General features: G+C 47.0%; 1 protein-coding gene across 1 annotated transcript in view; it reads left to right on the top strand.

Annotated features, from left to right (window-relative positions):
* The window catches only part of aldh16a1 (aldehyde dehydrogenase 16 family, member A1), a 79630-nt gene extending 68494 nt beyond the window's left edge, over positions 1 to 11136 (top strand). The window contains exons 16-17 of the mRNA XM_078237256.1: positions 83 to 208; positions 10493 to 11136. Of these exons, the coding sequence (XP_078093382.1) occupies positions 83 to 208; positions 10493 to 10666 (300 nt within the window). The 3' untranslated portion in view covers positions 10667 to 11136. The remainder of the gene's footprint in view (positions 1 to 82; positions 209 to 10492) is intronic.
* Positions 11137 to 21298: the final 10162 nt, after the last annotated feature.

The following is a 21298-nucleotide window of genomic DNA, read 5'->3' as shown; positions in this document are numbered from 1 at the left end:
AATTCAGAACTGCTTTACAAGGAAACTATCCTTGTAACAGACCCAGCTTGTGGATTAAAGACTCTTATTTCTGCTTCTGTAGGTGTTTGAAACCTCAGATCTTCCAGCCGGTGTCGTGAATATTCTGACTGGTTGTCGCGACCACCTCAGTAAATTCCTAGTCGAGCATCAAGATGTCCAAGCCATGTGGTATTTCGGATCCGAAAAGGTAAACTGCCCGGGGAACATGCAGCATTCTCATTGTCAGCCAGTGCTGCACTGGGTCGGCCACAGAGTGGGAAGAAAGGAGTAGGCTGGGAGCGGGAGAGCCAAAGCAATTTCAATGGGCCAGATAGTGGGGTTGACCAGCAAGCTGCGGTTGCAGGTATAACTCATTAGCTAGAGCAAGGAAGTGAGTTACAGGCTGAAATCTAATAATGGATTCCTGCTGCTTTTTACAATAGTAATCTTGTCCAGTACAAGAGGAACCGTAGGTTCAGACATTTGGTGTACGTGCTTGGCTGAGGAGCCAATGGTACAAAGCTATCATCTGTAGGATTATGACTGAAAAGTAAAATAAGTAAAGTTTAAGTTAAGTTTATTTATTAATGTCACAAGTAAGGCTTACATTAACACCGCAATGAAGTTACTGTGAAAATCCCCCAGTCGCCACACTCCGGCGCCTGTTCGTGTACACCTGAGGGAGAATTTAGCATGGCCGATGCACCCAACCAGCACGTCTTTCAGACTGTGGGAGGAAACCAGAGCACCCGGAGGAAACCCACGCAGACACGGGGAGAATGTGCAAACTCCACACAGACAGTGACCTGGCGCTGAGGACCAGGTTAGCCTCACAGCGCCAGGGACCCAGGTTCAATTCCTGGCTGGGGTCACTGTCTGTGTGGAGTCTGCACGTTCTCCCCGTGTCTGTGTGGGTTTCCTCCAGGTGCCCCGGTTTCCCCCCCACAGTCTGAAAGATGTGCGGGATAGGGTGCATTGACCTCACAGAAATCACAGAAACCCTACAGTGCAGGAGGAGGCCATTCGTCCCATCGAGTCTGCACCGACCACAATCCCACCCAGGCCCTACCCCCATAGCCCTACATATTTACCCACTAATGCCTCTAACCTACGCATCTCAGGACTCTAAGGGGCAATTTTTAGCACGGCCAATCAACCTAACCCGCATATCTTTGGACTTTGGACCTGAGCAGACGCCAGAGTGCGATGACTAGGGGAATTTCACAGTAACTTCATTGCAGTGTTAATGTAAGCCTTGTGACTAATAAATAAAACAAAAACTTTTTTTTTAAAACAATTTTTTTATTGAATTCAAATTCCACCATCTGCTGTGGCGGGATTCGAACCCGGGTTCAAACCTGGGTTTCTGGATTAATAGTCAAACGATAATACCACTAGGTCATTGTCTCCCCTAGACCTGGTGCTGGTTAAGTGTGACTTTTAAGTAAATGCAAGCTGGAGGATGAACGAGTCTGGAGTGCAGTGGAATAGTCCAGTCTGGTGGTGACAAAGGCAGGCTTGTGGATTTCAGCAGCAGAGGAGTTTGAAGCAAAGATGTGGTCAGATGATACAGAGGTAGAAATAGATACTCTTCGTAATGGCAAAGACATGTAGTCATATAGGTTGCGAAAAGCCTGGTTCAGTCTCAAAAGGATGCCAGGGAATAACAGATACCAGGAAGTGAGATACATATGGAAATATAATTGAGGGTTTCAACACAGAGTACAAAAACCCAGGAAATGAGGTAAAGGCAGTAACCTTTCCAGTAGTTTCTGTACAGAATTGCAGACACTTTGGGATTGAGATAAGAGCTGAAATGTTGTAGAGAATCCTTAATGATCACCTTTTGCGTAACAGATAGCAGGAAGCCAGCTGAGGGCTGGAATCTAATCAAGGTTTCTAATGGCTTCCACATAGAATAACAGGGATCCTGGAAGTAAATTCAGGGCTGGAACCTAATGAAAGGCTTTGAATGGTTTTAACTAAAATAACTGATGCCTGGAGCAGAAAAGGTTTACCAGGATGTTGCCTGGTATGGAGGGTATTAGCTATGAGGTGAGATTGAGTAAACTAGGGTTGTTCGCCCTGGAAAGATGGCGGTTGAGGGGCGACCTAATAGAAGTTGATAAAATTATGAAGGGCATAGGTAGGGTGAACAGTAGGAAGTTTTTTCCCAGGTCAGAAATGACAAACACAAGGGGTCACAAGTTCAAGGTGAGGGGGGCAAGGTTCAATACAGATATGCGGGGGACGTATTTTACACAGAGGGTGGTGGGGGCCTGGAATGCACTGCCAAGCAAGGTGGTTGAGGCAGACACGCTAGGATCATTTAAGACTTATCTAGATAGCCACATGAACAGACTGGGAATAGAGGGATACAAACGGATGGTCTAGTTAGGAACACATGATCGGTGCAGGCTTGGAGGGCCGAAGGGCCTGTTCCTGTGCTGTATTGTTCTTTGTTCTTTGAAGCGGGTTCCAAGCTGGGTTCTGCTCCAGAGGCTCAGGTTGGTTCCAAACCACAGGCACTGTCCACATTTGTAGGCCTGATCTACACCATTGAGTTTGATAAAATGCAGAGTCAGTTGCTATTTGGTTACATTATGTTTTGATAGCTCTTATTTAAGTAGAGAGATTTTAAAGTTTTGTTTCTGAATGAACTCCACCTAACCTACAGAGTCTACACATCTTTGGACACTAAGGGGCAATTTAGCACAGCCAATCCACCTAACCTACACATCGGGTCGGATCAAGGAAAACCCCAAGGCTTTTTACTCTTATGTGAGGAATAAAAGAATGACCAGGGTGAGGTTAGGGCCGGTCAAGGACAGTAGTGGGAACTTGTGTATGGAGTCAGTAGAGATAGGCGAGGTGATGAATGAATACTTTTCTTCAGTGTTCACCAAGGAGAAGGAACATGTTTTTGAGGAAGAGAAGGTGTTACAGGCTAATAAGCTGGAGGAAATAGATGTTCGGAAGGAGGATGTACTGGCAGTTTTGAATAAACTGTAGGTCGATAAGTCCCCTGGGCCTGATGAAATATATCCTAGGATACTTTGGGAGGCAAGGGATGAGATTGCAGAGCCTTTGGCTTTGATCTTTGGGTCCTCGCTGTCCACGGGGATGGTGCCAGAGAACTGGAGAATGGCGAATGTTGTTCCTCTGTTTAAGAAAGGGAATAGAAATGACCCTGGTAATTATAGACCGGTTAGTCTTACTTCAGTGGTTGGTAAATTGATGGAAAAGGTCCTTAGGGATGGGATTTACGACCATTTAGAAAGATGCGGATTAATCCGGGATAGTCAGCACGGATTCGTGAAGAGCAAGTCGTACCTCACAAATTTGATTGAATTTTTTGAGGAGGTAACTAAGTGTGTTGATGAAGGTAGGGCAGTTGATGTCATATACATGGATTTTAGTAAGGCATTTGATAAGGTCCCCCATGGTCGGCTTATGATGAAAGTAAGGAGGTGTGGGATAGAGGGAAAGTTGGCCGATTGGATAGGTAACTGGCTGTCTGATCGAAGACAGAGGGTGGTGGTGGATGGAAAATTTTCGGACTGGAGGCAGGTTGCTAGCGGAGTGCCACAGGCATCAGTGCTTGGTCCTCTGCTCTTTGTGATTTTTATTAATGACTTAGAGGAGGGGGCTGAAGGGTGGATCAGTAAATTTGCTGATGACACCAAGATTGGTGGAGTAGTGGATGAGGTGGAGGGCTGTTGTAGGCTGCAAAGAGACATAGATAGGATGGAAAGCTGGGCTGAAAAATGGCAAATGGAGTTTAACCCTGATAAATGTGAGGTGATTCATTTTGGTAGGACTAATTTAAATGTGGATTACAGGATCAACGGTAGGGTTCTGAAGACTGTGGAGGAACAGAGAGATCTTGGGGTCCATATCCACAGATCTCTAAAGGTTGCCACTCAAGTGGATAGAGCTGTGAAGAAGGCCTATAGTGTGTTAGCTTTTGTTAACAGGAGGTTGGAGTTTAAGAGCCGTGGGGTTATGCTGCAACTGTACAGGACCTTGGTGAGACCACATTTGGGATATTGTGTGCAGTTCTGGTCACCTCACTATAAGAAGGATGTGGAAGCGCTGGAAAGAGTGCAGAGGAGATTTACCAGGATGCTGCCTGGTTTGGAGGGTAGGTCTTATGAGGAAAGGTTGAGGGAGCTAGGGCTGTTCTCTCTGGAGCGGAGGAGGCTGAGGGGAGACTTAATAGAGGTTTATAAAATGATGAAGGGGATAGATAGAGTGAACGTTCAAAGACTATTTCCTCGGGTGGATGGAGCTATTACAAGGGGGCATAACTATAGGGTTCGTGGTGGGAGATATAGGAAGGATATCAGAGGTAGGTTCTTTACGCAGAGAGTGGTTGGGGTGTGGAATGGACTGCCTGCAGTGATAGTGGAGTCAGACACTTTAGGAACATTTAAGCGGTTATTGGATAGGCACATGGAGCACACCAGGATGATAGGGAGTGGGATAGCTTGATCTTGGTTTCAGATAAAGCTCGGCACAACATCGTGGGCCGAAGGGCCTGTTCTGTGCTGTACTGTTCTATGTCCTATGTTCTTAAGTGGCAACTTACCATGGTCAATCCACCTAACCTACACATCTTTGGACACTTGACGGGCAATTTAGCATGGCCAATCCACCTAACCTGCTTTACACTTTACAGTATCAGAAATGGATCGTTTCCAGTTCATTCTCTGCCAATTTTAATTGCAATCGATGTATTAATGCAGGGAGAACAAAGCTGGAGCCCTTTGCATGATGGGCTGGATAGGAGTCAGCAGAATGGGTAAAGGATGTGGCGGGGGCTTTTAATATTTCCATTATATTTCTTTGACATTTTTTTGGTGTGATTAAAGGCAATGCTGACCTCAATTTATTTCAGCCCAGTGGCTGAATGTTGGAAACTCTCGATGCGTTTGGAGTGTACTGACCTGCAGCAGTAGTCACTGTTTCCGTACCGGGGAAGGTTGTGGGATAAAGTGCATTGCTTCTGAAACACATCAAAAAGCTCTGCGAGCCTTGCTGGTGTGCGTATCGCAGTCTGCAGCCGACACCCGCTCACTTTCCATGTAGAGGAAATAGCTGGAGGGTGGCAGTGTGTGTGTGTTCGTGACAGCGTTTCTGATCTGGTGAGGCAAAAATAGAAGCCGTGTATTCACACCCCCTCTTAGGTTCTGACTGTTGCTGCTAAACATCATTCGCTCAAATTCTGGACCTGGGAAAAAGGAGAGTTGGGTTGTTGACCTGGATTCGCTTAACCGTAACTGTTTCCACTGTGGAGAGATCTGCTCTCTCTACGGTTTCCCAGAGAGGCCAGTGGCTGAAATTATAACAAAATGAGCCTTGTGTGCAATGGATATATGAAGAATCTTTATAGAATCCCAACACGGGTGGCACGGTGGCTAGCACTGCTGCCTCACAGCGCCAGGGACCTGGGTTCAATTCCCAGCTTGGGTCACGGACTGTGCAGAGTCTGCACGTTCTCCCCGTGTCTGTGTGGATTTCCTCCGGTTTCCTCCCACAGTCCGAAAGACGTGCTGGTTAGGTGCATTGGCCACGCTAAATTCTCCCTCAGTGTACCCGAACAGGTGCCGGAGTGTGGCGACTAGGGGATTTTCACAGTAACTTCATTGCAGGGTTAATGTAAGCCGACTTGTGACACTAATAAATAAACTTCAAACGAAACAGTGCAGAAGGAGGCCACTCGGTCCATCAAGTCTGCACCAACCACAGTTTCACCCAGCCCCTATCACTATAGCCACATGTATTTACCCTGCTAATCCCCCTGACACTAAGGGACAATTTAGCATGGCCAATCAGCCTAACCCACACATCTTTGGAGTGTGGGAGGAAATCGGAGCACCCGGAGGAAACCCACACAGACACGAGGAGAACGTGCAAACTCCACTCAGACAGAGACCCAGGCCGGGAATCGAACCCGGGTCCCTGGCGCTGTGGGGCAGCAGTGCTAACCACTGTGCCGCCATGCCGCCCTAGAAAGAGTCTGACATCAGTCTTGCCCTTGGAATTTGGAGTCAAACAGTCCTCTCCCCAATGCCCTACCATTAACTGAGTAAGTCCTGCCCCTGACTTGGTCTACCAAAATGCATCACCTCACATTTATCTAAATTAAACTCCATCTGCCATTCATCGGCCCACTGGCCCAATTGATCAAGATCCTGTTGCAATCCTAGATAACCTTCTTCACTGTCCACTATGCCACCAATCTTGGTGTCATCTACTAACTTATGAACCATGTCTCCTAAATTGTTGAAAAGAATGATTCACCTTTTGACCACTTTGGGTCAAACCCATTTAAGTTTATTTATTCGTCACAAGTAAGGCTTACATTAACACTGCAATTGTCCGTAGTTGGGAAGATGCTAGAGTCCATTATTAAAGAGGAAATAACAGAGCACCTGAACAAGGATGGTTCGATCAAGCAGATGCAGCATGGATTCATGAAGGGAAAGTCGTGTTTGACGAATCTACTGGACCTTTATGAAGATGTCACTAGTGCGGTTGACAGAGGGGAACCGGTGGATGTGGTGTTTTTAGATTTCCAGAAGGCGTTCGATAAGGTGCCTCACAAAAGGTTGCTGCAGAAGATTGGGGTACACGGAGTTAGGGGTAAGGTGTTGGCGTGGATTGGGGATTGGCTATCTAACAGGAAGCAGAGAGTTGGGATAAATGGGTGCTTTTCTGGTTGGCAGTTGGTGACCAGTGGCGTGCCGCAGGGATCGGTGCTGGGGCCTCAATTGTTTACCATTTACATAGATGATCTGGAGGAGGGGACTGAATCTAGGGTATTCAAGTTTGCTGATGACACGAAGGTGAGTGGGAAAGCGAATTGCGTGGAGGACGCGGAAAGTCTGCAGAGAGATTTGGATAGGCTGAGCGAGTGGGCGAGGATCTGGCAGATGGAATATAACGTTAGCAAATGTGAGGTTATCCACTTTGGAAGAAATAATAGTAAATTGGAATATTATTTAAATGGAGAAAAATTACATCGTGCGACTGTACAGAGGGACCTGGGGGTCCTTGTGCACGAATCGCAAAAACTCAGTCTGCAGGTGCAGCAGGTGATCAAGAAGGCGAATGGAATGTTGGCCTTTATCATGAGGGGGATAGAATATAAAAGCAGGGAGGTCTTGCTGCAACTGTACAAGGCACTGGTGAGGCCGCAACTGGAGTACTGTGTGCAGTTTTGGTCCCCTTATTTGCGAAAGGATATATTGGCCTTGGAGGGAGTGCAGAGAAGGTTCACCAGGTTGATACCGGAGATGAGGGGTGTAGCTTATGAGGAGAGATTAAACAGATTGGGTCTGTACTCGTTGGAGTTTAGAAGGATGAGGGGTGATCTTATAGAGACATATAAGATAATGAAGGGGCTGGATCGGATAGAGGTGGAGAGATTCTTTCCACTTAGAAGGGAAACCAGAACTAGAGGGCACAGCCTCAAAATAAGGGGGGGCCGGTTCAGAACAGAGTTGAGGGGGAACTTCTTCTCTCAGAGGGTAGTGAAGCTCTGGAATTCTCTGCCCATTGAAGTGGTGGAGGCTTCCTCGTTGAATATGTTTAAATCACGGGTAGATAGTTTTCTGATCGATAAGGGAATTAGGGGATATGGGGAGCAGGCGGGTAAGTGGAACTGATTCGCTTCAGATCAGCCATGATCTTGTTGAATGGCGGGGCAGGCTCGAAGGGCCAGATGGCCTGCTCCTGCTCCTATTTCTTATGTTCTTAAGTTACTGTGAAAATCCCCCAGTCGCCACACTCCGGCGCCTTTTCGGGTACACTGAGGGAGAATTTAGCACGGCCAATGCACCCTAACCTGCATGTCTTTAAGGCAAGGATAGATAAATTTTTGAACAGTAAAGGAATTAAGGGTTATGGTGAGCGGGCGGGTAAGTGGAGCCGAGTCCACAAAAAGATCAGCCATGATCTTATTGAATGGCGGAGCAGGCTCGAGGGGCCAGGTGGCCTCCTCCTGCTCCTGGTGCTTATGTTCTTTTGGACTGTCACTCCAAAGATGTGCAGGTTATGTTGATTGGCCATGCCAACTTGTCCCTTAGTGTCAGGGGGACTAGCAGGGTAAATACGGCGGGTTTCAGGGATGGGGCGTGGGCGTGGGATTGCTGTCGATGCAGGCTTAATGGACCAAATGACTTCTGCACTGACGAATCCATGATCCTTCCCATTAGTTCTGATTGTTTTTACTGTGAGAAGTGGGTGGGGGAAGGGGCTGTAGGAGATCTGCCAGGTCTCTTATTCCATCTGAGTGAAAATGTTTTAAGAGTCATTGGCTTAGATGGTGTGTTGGAGTTTGGAAATGAGTGTTCGCGCCAAATGGTATTGCTGCCAACTGCACTAAGCTAGCAATTAAGCCTCACCACTCCCTGCCAAAGATATGTTTCTTCTTTGTCCACTTTGAACAGTTAATATGTCACCATTCCCTCATCCTTGACTGGGCAGAGAGAGGAAAACAAAAGTCCCGTTTCTCTCTCTCCATGGCAAAAGTCAACCAGGTGTGACACCCTCTGCTTTTAACAACTGGTGCAGTAAGATGAGGCAGGTGTTCACGTTGTGAGGCTTAGCTATTAACTGATCAGTCCAGTACAGCGCTTGCTGTTAGTAGTTCATCTGTGGTATTTTTAAAAACTTATCACATAAGGTGAGGCTTGCTTTTGTGTCCTGTTATAACGTAATTTGTGTAATTCCCCTAAGTAAGACTTGGCCCAGAGCCTAAAGTTATTTCTTCCTGTTGCAATGTAGGTCAGTAGCTTGCTAAGGGTAAATTATTAACCCCTGTGGGTGCAAAGTGGTTGAAAACTAATTTCAGCAGCTGCCTGGTGGGGGTTAATGGGTTACCCTAGCCCCATAACCCCACACATTTACCATGGCAAGTCCACCTAACCTGCACATCTTGGGTCACTAAGGGCAATTTAGCATGGCCAATCCACCCAATCTGCAGATCTTTGGATACTAAGGGACAATTTAGCATGGCCAATCCACCCAATCTGCAGATCTTTAGATACTAAGGGACAATTTAGCATGGCCAATCCACCTAACCTACACGATTTGATTTGATTTATTATTGTCACATGCATTAACATATAGTGAAAAGTATTGTTTCTTGTGCGCTATACAGACAAAATATACCGTTCATAGAGAAGGAAATGAGAGAGTGCAGAATGTAGTGTTACAGTCATAGCTCGGGTGTAGAGAAAGATCAACTTAATGCGAGGTAGGTCCATTCAATAGTCTGACAGCAGCAGGGAAGGAGCTGTTCTTGAGTCGGTTGGTGCGTGACCTCAGACTTTTGTATCTTTTTCCCGAAGGAAGAAGGTGGGAGAGAGAATGTCCGGGGTGCACGGGGTCCTTAATTATGCTGGCTGCTTTGCCGAGGCAGCGGGAAGTCTAGACTGAATCAATGGATGGGAGGCTGGTTTGCGTGATGGGTCGGGCTACATTCACGACCTTTTGTAGTTCCCTGCGGTCTTGGGCAGAGCAGGAGCCATACCAAGCTGTGATACAACCAGAAAGAATGCTTTCTATGCTGCATCTGTAAAAGTTGGTGAGAGTCATAGCTGACATGCCAAATTTCTTAATCTTCTGAGAAAGTGGAGTGTGGGAGGAAACTGGAGCACCCGGAGGATACCTATGCAGGCACAGGAAGAATGTGCTAACTCCACACAGTCACCCAGGCCCGAATCGAACCCGGGTCCCTGGCTCTGAGAGACAGCAGTGCTAACCACTGTGCCACCGCCCCACTTTATTAAACCTAGAATATTGTGTGCTTCATTAACCATGCCCTCAACCCGCCCTGTACCTTCAGTGACTTGTGCATGTGTACACCCAGGTCCCTCTGCTCTTGTATCCCCTCTGAAGTTGCATCCTTTGTCTAAAATGGATCATTTTCACTTTCTCTGCCTTCAGCTTCATCTGCAACCCGGTTTGCTCCCACAGTCCGAAAGACGTGCTGGTTAGGGTGCATTGGCCATGCTAAATTCTCCCTCCGTGTACCCGAACAGGTGTCGGTGTGTGAGCGACTCAGAGATTTTCATAGTAACTTCATTGCAGTGTTAATGTAAGCTGACTTGTGACTCTAATAAATAAACTTTAAACTTCACAAAAATACAAGACTTCGGCATTCTCTCCTGTGTTAGCTGCCGATCTCTCTTCATACTCCCTCTTTGCTTTTCTTATTTGCTTTTTCACTTCCCCTTTGAACCTTCTATATTGGGCGGAATGGCGGTTCAGTGGTTAGGACTGCTGCCTCACAGCGCCAGGAACCCGGGTTCGATTCCGGCCTCGGGTTACTGTCTGTGTGTAGTTTGCACATTCTTCCCATGTTTGCGTGGGTTTCCTCCGGGCGCTCCAGTTTCCTCCCACAGTCCAAAGATGTGCAGGTTAGGGATTCTATGATTCTCTATATTTTTTAAAAAATCATCTTTTGTTTTGTCTGCTGTAGGGGTCAAAGTTTGTCGAATGGTCGTCAGCTGCGAATGTGAAGAGAACCTGGGTGAATTACGGGGTCCAGCGTGACTGGCGGAACCCTCAGCAGGGGGCTGGCGAGGAGTTTCTGTACCACGCTACGCAGTGCAAGAACATCTGGATTCCCATGGGTGAAATCTTTGCCAACTAGATCCACACTAGTCAGCAAACTGTGCGACGCTCCCCACTTTTCCAGAGCGTAGCACTTCCTTCAGGAGGACACAACAATCGGTGATTCTCAAGTTCGGTCTGGCTAAATTTTGAGTGCCTTTCCCATCGTAATGCGAATGTTGGGTTGGACAGGAAAACCAAATGGTAAAGTTTTCCAATCTAATCGACCACAGATCTGTCGGCAGGGTATTTGATGAGGGGGGGGGCGGGGGGGAGGAAACGCCGCAATGATTATCAGCAAAATCAAAGGCACGATGGCCAAAACGTTTGCAGATTTCCAAATCGCACAAACTGGGGATCAGAAATGGGCAACTCAGATGACTGAATCGCAGATTTGGACTTGTCTTTTTGTAACGTTTTCCAGTTTCAACCGTCAAAAAATGTGAAGTGTTTACTCGGTTATGTTCCTTGCCGTTTGTGTTGATCATTCCATAAAGAGCTAAGCACCAATGCAGTCTTGCTAGTCTTCTGTTTCCTTCTCCACTTGTGCCCTCCCCCTGCAGGCTGAAGTTAGTCCCCTCACCTGTAAAAGTACATCGCGACCCATTCACTTTTGTGTCAGGGTAAGGCCACGTGTGCGTAATCAGCGACCCATTTCCGTTTCAAGATCGTCGACCTGTCGGCGTTTGTTTCTGACTCTCAATCGGGAATTGAGGGTGATTGGGCGGCACGGTGGCACACTTGGTTAGCACTGCTGCCTCACAGCGCCGGGGACCCCGGGGTTCGATTCCCGACTTGGTTCACAGTCTGTGCGGAGCCTGTACGTTTCTCCGCGTGGGTTTCCTCCGGGTGCTCCAGTTTCCCCTCTCAGTCCGAAAGACGTGCCGGTTAGATAGATTGGCCATGCAAAATTGACCCTTAGTGTTGCAGGATGTGTAGATTAGGGGGGTTAGCAGGGTAAATACATGGGATTACGGGGATAGGGCCTGGGGAAGATACTATCTCTGAGAGTCAGTGTAGACTCGATGGGCTGAATGCCTCCTTCTGGCTGTAGGGATTCTATCTGTCTATCTAAATTCTCCCTCAGTGTACCCAAACAGGCGCCGGAGTGTGGTGACTAGGGGATTTTCATACTAACTTCATTGCAGTGTTAATGTAAGCCTGCTTGCGACTAATAGGTAAACTTTACTTACTTAGTTTCGCAAACTTACCTCCGTGGATCTTATTAGTTGGAGAAATGCAGTCATAGAGAAATAAATGTTCTGAACAAGCATAAAATCTCACCCAGGATCACAGAACAGTTTACCGCAGAGTTGCAAAGCTCTGAAAGAGCAACACAACAATTTCACCACCCCCAATCGATTGTGATCCTAATGCCATTGTCCACACTCAGAGCAGATGAGCGCTTTGAGAATCTATAGTTTTTGTTATGAAATGAGTTGCGTGTTCAACTTGCTAATCAAATATCAAGCAGGCAGGGGGGGGCCTTGTGTAAACCGTGGCTTGACTGGGCAGTGTGATAGCAATCCTGCATTTTTACTTGTTGGAACCTGCGTTCGAATCCAGGTCGATCGAGTCCAAACCCCCATCCTCCCTTGTCCGCCTTTTTGAGTGATTAATGCAAAGTAGGCGGCACAGTGGTTAGCACTGCTGCCTCTCAGCGCCAGGGACCCGGGTTCGATTCCCGGCTTGGGTCACTGTCTGCGTGGAGTTTACACATTCTCCCCGTGTCTGCGTGGGTTTCCTCCGGGTGCTCCGGTTTCCTCCCACAGTCTGAAAGACGTGCTGGTTAGGGTGCATTGGCCGTGCTAAATTCTCCCTCAGTGTACCCGAACAGGTGTCGGAATGTGGCGACTAGGGGAATTTCACATTGCAGTGTTAATGTAAGCCTTACTTGTGACTAATAAACTTTTTTAAAAAGTCATTTTAGTGCGATCAGAACCCAATTCTTCAAACTTAAATTAAGCCTTCAGGACACAAGCTACCCATCCTTTCTAATTATAGCAAATACCCAACCTTTCCAAGTAATTCCTGAGGAGCAATAAAATTTGTGTTTTTTGAGATTGGCCGGAGATGCAAGTAAAATGGCAATTAAAACTATTTGCTTTGTTGGTAAGATGCAATATGAAACAAAGAGGATCAAGGTTGTAGAACGTAAAACTCTTTATGCGTAATAACCTTTAACTTGGGTCCGCTCTGGAGAGTTCTGTGCCATGCACGTTCGGATGTGATATTTATTTATAATATCAAATTGTAACTGGAAACATAGAGAGGCAATCTTCCAATAAAAAGCAGACTGGTATGCATTTGTACAGATCATCAGATCTGACAAGAGATTTTACAGTGCCTTCTAACAAATTGCTTTTACTGCTCTGGTAATAAATTCAGGTGTCAACAAAGAAGCCCGAGGCAGGTGTGAAAACCTATCAGTCAGCGGTGATGAGACAAGATAAGGAATCGTGGCGCTCGGGGCAATTTATTTGCACAGGTAGAGCCTTGGTTAACAAACAAGACAGGGTGTTGGGATGAAGCGGTCTATTTCAGGTTGCAGGCTGTCGCGAGGATGAGCTCAGGAGCCTCAGCTCTTTCTAATCCATGATTTAGATGAAGAGACTGAATGTAAGGTATCCAGTTTTGCTGTCAAAAAGCCAGGTGGGAAAGTCCAAAGAGGTGTAGGTTAGTTGGATTGGCCATGCTTAATTGCCCCTTATTGTCCAAAAACGTGTAGGTTAGGTAGATTGGCCATGCTAAATTGCCCCTTAGTATCCAAAGATGTGTAGGTTAGGTGGATTGGCCATGCTTAATTGCCCCTTCGTGTCCAAAGATGTGCAGGTTAGGTGGATTGGCCATGCTAAATTGTTCCTTATTGTCCAAAAACGTGTAGGTTAGGTGGATTGGCCATGCTAAATTGTCCCTTAGTATCCAAAGATGTGCAGGTTAGGTGGATTGGCCATGCTAAATTGCCCCTTGGTGTCAGGGGGATTAGCGGCGTAAATATGTGGGGTAACATGGATAGGGCATGGGTGGGATTGTTGGGTGCAGGATCAATGGGCCGAATGGCCTCTACCTGCACTGTAGGGATTCTAAAGTAAGCTGTGAGGACACAGAGTCTGCAGATTAAGTGAGGAGGTGGGAGAAGGAGAGGTTATTCACAGTAGAACAAAGAGGTAAGTAATGTTGTTTTCCAATGGTAAAAGACTGTAAAATGTTGGTTATCGGTGGGATTTGGGTATTCCTGTTCACAAAAGGCAGAACTCTAACACACGTGTGCAGCCAGCAATTGAGACGGCAACTGAGATGTTGGGCCTTCATTGTAAGGGTGTTGGAGGAGAAGAGTAATGAAGCCTTGTTGTACAGGCGTTTGTTGATACCACACCTAGATACTTTATACGGCTTTAGTCACCTCATCAAAGAAGAATGTATTTGCCTCAGAGGGAGTTCAACAAAGGGTCACCAGATTACTTCCATGAATGAGAGGGTTGTCCTGGGAGAGGAATTTGAGCATTTATGGGCCTATGTTCATTGGCGTTTAGAGGAATGAATGATGATCTCATTGAAACAAGTAAGATTCTTCGGCTAGGTGATGGCCTAGTGGTATTACCGCTAGACTGTTAATCTAGAAACTCGGTTAATGTTCTGGGGAACCAGGTTCGAATCCCACCACGGCGGACAGTGGAATTTGTGTATATTCAATAATAATAAAAAATCTGGAATTAAGAATCTACTGATGACCATGAAACCATTGTCGATTGTCGGAAAAACCCATTTGGTTCACTAATGTCCCTTCAGGGAAGGAAATCTGCCATCCTTACCTAGTCTGGCCTACATGTGACTCCAGAGCCACAGCAATGTGGTTGACTCTCAACTGCCCTCGGAACAACTAGGGATGGGCAATAAATGCTGGCCCAGCCAGCGACGCCCATGTCCTATGAATGAATAATTTAAAAAATATTCTGAGAAGGCTTAACGGAATAGATGCTGAGAGGCTGTTTCCCCTGGCTGGAGAATCGAGAACGAGGACACTTTGTCTCAGAGTAAAGGGTTGGCCACTTAAGACTGAGAGGCAGAGAATTATTTTCAATCAAGAGGATTGTACATTTGAAGTTTTGGATTCAGATGCTCAGTCGTTGAGTGGCCAAGACTGAGATTGATTGACTCGAGGGTTCTTAAGGACTCGAGAGATCTGGAGATTGGACAAGACAGTGCATTTAGTTTATTAGTCAGCCATCCAGCAGAGCTGGCTAGACGGGTCATGTGACTATTCCTGCTGCTATTCCCTGTGTTGATCCCATACATAGGAATCAATTTAATCTTGTCATGAACGCACTATGCAATCAAAGGTTTTGTAACATCAAAGAATTGCATCGTTTAAAACTTAACAATTAAAACTACTAATAAACGAGCCCATCTGTACTCACTATTAAGCCTGCTGCTTTATTTTGAGACTTTCGAGCCCTCCTGTGCCTGGTCGATGCCAGGTCACCCCTTCACTCAGCCCATGTCAAGCCCTGAGCAGTTACGCTAAAAGACTTGGATCACAACTTCCAGGAGTTAACTGTCTGTAACAATCTTCAGCACAATCCCTATGCACAACTATAAGTGGGGAAAAAAGATGCCATTCCTTTCTGATTTAGTCATCCAGACTGGGGAGGGGAGAGGAGGGAGGCGGCACAGTAGTTAGCACTGCTGCCTCACAGTGCCAGGGACCCAGGCTCGATTCCCGGCCGAGGGTGACTGACTGTGTGGAGTCTGCATCTTCTCCCCCGTGTCTGCATGGGTTTCCTCCAGGTGCTCCGGTTTCCTCCCACTGTCCGAAGATGTGCAGGTTAGATGGATTGGCCATGCTAAATTGCCCCTTAGTGTCAGCGGGACTAGCTAGGGTAAATGCGTGGGGTTATGGGGATAGGGCCTGGGTGGGATTGTGGTCGGTGCAGACTTGATGGGCCGAATGGCCTCCTTCTGCATTGTAAGATTCTGATTCTAAATGCAACCCCCAAACTCCATTCCCCCCCCCCCCCCCCCCCCAGCCCCCCCAAATCAGTGGAGGAGGGTTACCTCTCCCACCAATGCTCACCTCTGGCCAGGATGCCAGGGCGAAATGCTCAGTCTGAACCCTCAACTCTAGGGCCTCCAGACACCTCCACACTCCCCGGCGTGGTCATCACAAATGGTTTTTGTATTCAAAAAGTGGTAGTGATAAGCGCCGGCGTGACATGGCGGGGGTGGGGGGTTGCTCCGCGCAGCTCGGAGATACGGGCGTAAAGATGTTTAATGATATTGTAATGTACTTAAAATCATGCAAATCAAGTTCATGTCCTTCCTGGGTGTGAACCTGGTTACGTCACTGACAGAGCGGGGGAGATCTCAAACTCAAACCTTGCCAGCGCTAATCCCACCGTGGCCCTCTCGCAAGGTTTTGAGGCCATAATGGGATTTGTGGCACAGTGGTTAGCACTGCTGTTTCACATCATCCGGGGGACCCGGGTGCGATTCCCAGCTTGGGGTCACTGCCTGTGCGGAGTTTGCACATTCTCCTCGTGTGCGCGTGGGTTTCCTCCGGGTGCTCCGGTTTCCTCCCACAGTCCAAAGATGTGCGGATTAGGTGGATTGGCCGTGCTAAATTGCCCCTTCGTGTCAGAGGGTGTAGCTAGAGTAAATGCGAGGGGTAATGAGGATAGGGCCTGGGTGGGATTGTGTTCGGTGCAGACTCGATGGGCCGAATGGCCTCCTCCTGCACTGTAGGGATTCGATGATTACTAATTCAGAGTGAACGGGCCCACTAAGTCTCACCCAATATACTTGCATTTACCTTTCCATTTCCCGCTTTAACCCTTCCCATTGATAATTTCCCGTTCCATTTGCCATTTTTTCCTCTAATTTGGGTAGTGCCACGTGCGCTAAATTGGGGTTTTTTTTTTATCCGTTCTTGTACTTTTGACCTTTAATCTTTTTTTTCTCCTTGTCCTCCCCTGAAGTTATTTGGACTGAACGCCTTTTGCTCATGAGGCCGCCTCTTGCACCATTTTCTTACCCAGAACTAGGTCAGGTTGAGCTTCCTTCCTTGTTGGAGGAGAGCTGCATTTACTCAGAAAGTGCACTCAAAAGATCTTGCCCTTTTCTCGCCGCAGTTACTTTCCTACCACAACCTATTTTTGGATAACTAAAAACTCCTGTGATTGTGACTCCATATATCTCCAGTTTGTATCTTCTGAACACAAATTAGCTGTCACGTCCTACGTGCACGGTGGCACAGTGATTAGCACTGCTGCCTCACGGCGCCAGGGACTTGGGTTCAATTCTGGCCTTGGGTCACTGTCCATCAGGTCTGCACTGACCATAATTGCATCCAGCCCCTATCCCCTGTAGTCCCAAATATTTACCCTAGCTAGTCCCCCTGACACTAAGGGGCAATTTAGCATGACCAATCCACATAACCTGCGCATCTTTGGAGTGTGGGAAGAAACCGGAGCGCCCGGAGGAAACCCTCGCAGAAGCGAGGAGATTACGCAAGAGTAAGAGGCGACTTGAGTGAAACCTTTAAGATCCTGAGGGGTATTGACAGGGTGGATGTGGAGTGGATGTTTTCCCTTGTGGGAGAATCTGGAACTAGGGGTCATAGACATAGAACAGTACAGCACAGAACAGGCCCTTCGGCCCATGATGTTGTGCCGAGCTTTGTCTGAAACCAAGATCAAGCTAGCCCATTCCCTATCATCCTGGTGTGCTCCATGTGCCTATCCAATAACCGCTTAAATGTTCCTAAAGTGTCTGACTCCACTATCACTGCAGGCAGTCCATTCCACACCCCAACCACTCTCTGAGTAAAGAGAGGACCCACTCTCTAGGTCCTGTTTAAAGATAAGGGGTCGTCAGTTTGAGACGGAGATGAGAAATTGTTTCTCTCAGCACTTAAGATCCCAAAAATAGTCCTTCCCTCACCATGTAAGGTTAAGATTTGGGTGTCTCAAATTACCCGGAAGAACCAGTTGGACTCCTGAGTGATTTAGAATCGTTTATCAAGTACTCAAGTACTGAACATACATGCGTACTAACATACAAATTAGGAGCAGGATGAGGTCATTTAGCCCCTCCATAAGATGTAGGAGCAGGATTAGGCCATTCAGCCCATCACATCTGCTCTGCCATTCAATCATGGCTGATAAGTTTCTCAACCCCTTTCTCCTGCCTTTTGCCCGTAACCTTCGATCCCCTTACCAATCAAGAACCTATCTATCTCCATCTTAAATCCACTCAATGACCCGGCCTCCACAGCCTTCTCTGGCAATGAGCCTCGAGTCAGCTCCGCCATTCAATAAGGTCATTACTTGATAAACGTCAAACCTAACATCAGCCCCACATTTCTGCCTAACCCCCCCCCGCCAATAACCTTTTACTCCCCGCCCCGCCTTGTTAATCAAGAATCTATCCACCCCTGCCTTAAAAATATTCAAAGACTCTGCTTCCACCATCTTTTGAGGAAGAGGGTTCCAAAAACTCACCACTCTCTGAGCGACAAAGGTTCTCCTCAGCTGAAGTAAGTTTCAATACATGAGTTAAATAGACAGAAGAAAACATGACGAGTGAGAGAGGGCTTGGTGGGCTGTCATTTTCTTCTGTTGGTAGCCTTCCTCTCCTTTGTCCTCTGTCTTCTTGAGCTCACTGGGAAGTGAGGAAGACTTCTCTGCCATTGAAGACAGCCCTCGTTCCCTCTGAACGTCTGTTAAGATGCTTTACTTCTAGGGCTGGTCGTTTCCCTTACGTCAATCACTCGTTTGATCCCGCCTGGCCAATGACCATGTACCGACACATCCCTTTGCCCAACGTTGGAGATAATCTGTCATCTTGTGCCTGATGCAATGTGTTAACTTCTACCCGATGCTTGTCTAGATTTTGCTTGGTGACTATCTCCGTGTGCCCCTATCTCTGGCTGCTAAGAACTGCTTTTCTTTCAAATTGAAACAACTTGCTGTCTCAAACCAAGCCCGTTGTCGCACATCATTACTCATTCCCGGCTTGGGTCACTGTCTGTGAGGAGGCCGCACATTCTCCCCGTGTCTGCGTGGGTTTTTTCTGGGTGCTCCAGTTTCCTCCCACAATCCAAAGATGAGCAGTTAGGTGGACTGACCGTGGTAAATTGCCTCTTAGTGTCCCAAAGACATGCAGGCTAGGTGGATTGGCCATGCTAAATTGCCCCTTAGTGTCCAAAGATGAGCAGGTTAGGTGGATTGGCCATGCTGAATTGCCCCTTAGTGTCCAAAGATGAGCAGGTTAGGTGGATTGGCCATGCTAAATTGCCCATTAGTGTCCAAAGATGTGCAGGTTAGGTGGATTGGCCATGCTAAATTGCCCATTAGTGTCCAAAGACATGCAGGCTAGGTGGATTGGCCATGCTAAATTCTCCCTCAACATACCCGAACAGAGGCCGGAGTGTGGCGACTAGGGGATTTTGATTTGATTTTGCTTTATTATTGTCACATGTATTAGTATACAGCGAAAAGTATTATTTCTTGTGCGCTGTACAGACCGTTCATAGAAAAGGAAAGGAGAGAGTGCAGAATGTAGTGTTACAATCATAGCTAGGGTGTAGAGAAAGATCAACTTAATGCAAGGTAAGTCCATTCAAAAATCTGACAGCAGCAGGGAAGGAGCTGTTCTTGAGTCAGTTGGTACATGACCTCAGACTTTGGTATCTTTTTCCCGACGGAAGAAGGTGGAAGAGAGAATGTCCGGGGTGTGTGGGGTCCTTAATTATACTGACTGCTTTGCCGAGACAGCGGGAAGTGTAGACAGAGTCAATAGATGGGAGGCTGGTTTGCGTGATGGATTGGGCTACATTCACAACTTTTTGTAGTTTCTTGTGGTCTTGGTCAGAGCAGGAAGTGTTAATGTAAGCCGACTGGTGACTCTAATAAATAAATTTTAAGAAAAATGGTTTGGAGCAGGCAGTGCAGGGTTGAATCCTGCCAACAGTCCACAGTCTAGGATCCCTTGTGAAGGTTTGCCGATGGGGTAAGGCACCAGAGGACAACTGGAGACCATGGAACAGCATACCAAGGTCACCGTGTGTCTTAAAGAGGGGAGAGGAAGGGTTATGGGGGTGGAATGGGAAATTGGAAGAAAAGTGAAGTACTCCTAGACATAGACTTTAGGGGGAGTATTGGAGGACACGCCCCTGTCTACATCAATGGGCACAAAGTAGAAATGGGTGAGAGCTTTAGGTTTTTAGGTGTCTGGATCACCAACAACCTGTCCTGGTTCCTCCACGCGGACGCTATAGTTAAGAAAGCCCACCAACTTCTCTACTTTCTCAAGGGACTAAGGAAATTTGGCATGTCCACTGCAACTCTCTCCAACTTCTACAGATGCACCATAGAAAGCATTCTTTCTGGTTGTATCACAGCTTGGTATGGCTCCTGCTCTGCCCAAGACCGCAAGAAATTACAGAAGGTCATGCATGTAGCCCAGTCCATCACTCAAACCAGCCTCCCATCCATTGACTCTGTCTACACTTCCCGCTGCCTTGGAAAAGCAGCCAGCATAATCAAGGACCCCACGCACCCCGGACATTCTCTTTTCCACCTTCTGCCATTCGGAAAAAAGATACAAATGTCTGAGGTCACGTACCTACGTGCTGGTGCTGGTTAGGTGCTTTAACCCGAACAGGCGCCAGACTGTGGCAACTAGGGGAATTCCACAGTAACTTCATTGCAGTGCTAATGTAAGCCTTCCTTCTGACTAATAAATAAACTTTAACTTGAACGAACTGACATCAAAAACAGCTTCTTCCCTGCTGTCATCAGACTTTTGAATGGACCTACCTCACATTAAGTTGATCTTTCTCTATACCCTAGCTATGACTAATATTACATTCTGCACTTTCTCCTTTCTTTCTCTATGAACGGTATGCTTTGGTATAGTGTGCTAGAAACAATACTTTTCACTGTATGCCAATAAATCGAATCAAATTGGGATTGTTACTGGGAGCTGAGTGTCTCAAAGAATTTCCAACTCAGCTAATCATAGAATCCCTACAGTGCAGAAGGAGGCCATTCAGCCCATCAAGTCTGCACCGATCACAACCACACCCATGCCCTATCCCCATAACCCAATGCATTTACCCAAGCTAATTCCCCCTGACACTAAGGTCCAATTTAGCATAGCCAATCCACCTAACACGCACATCTTTGGACACTAACGGGCAACTTAGCATAGCCAATCCACCTAACCAGCATATCCTTTGGACTGTGGGAGGAGACCGTAGCACCCGGAGGAAACCCACACAGTCATGGGGAGAACGTGCAAACTCCACTCAGACAGTGACCCGAGCCGGGAAACAAACCTGGGTCCCTGATGCTGTGAGGCAGCAGTTCTAACCATGATGCCACTGTGCTGGCCTAGCATCCAACAGTCCAATAGGCCAAGCCACGGAGGATGAAAGTGTTGTTTCAATATACAGTTTGGCAGTTTGTCAAAGGAAAAGTTAATGTGCTATTCTTTAGATGGGTTGACCAATTTTCTTGTTACAAACTATTCTCAGCGTATCTTGAACCTCCCCGCCCCCCGCAACATCTGATGCTTCATTGAGCATCACTTGTCCCCCACAAGAGATAGGTCTAAGAAGAATGTTTTTTCCTCTAGGTTAAAAAAACAAGTTAAAAATTAATCGAGAGAT

Source organism: Mustelus asterias, chromosome 21 (genome assembly GCF_964213995.1).
Source record: "Mustelus asterias chromosome 21, sMusAst1.hap1.1, whole genome shotgun sequence".
NCBI classification, from domain to species: Eukaryota; Metazoa; Chordata; class Chondrichthyes; order Carcharhiniformes; family Triakidae; genus Mustelus; species Mustelus asterias.
The sequence above is the reverse complement of the archived record's forward strand: the minus strand, read 5'-3'. Positions and strand labels throughout refer to the sequence as shown.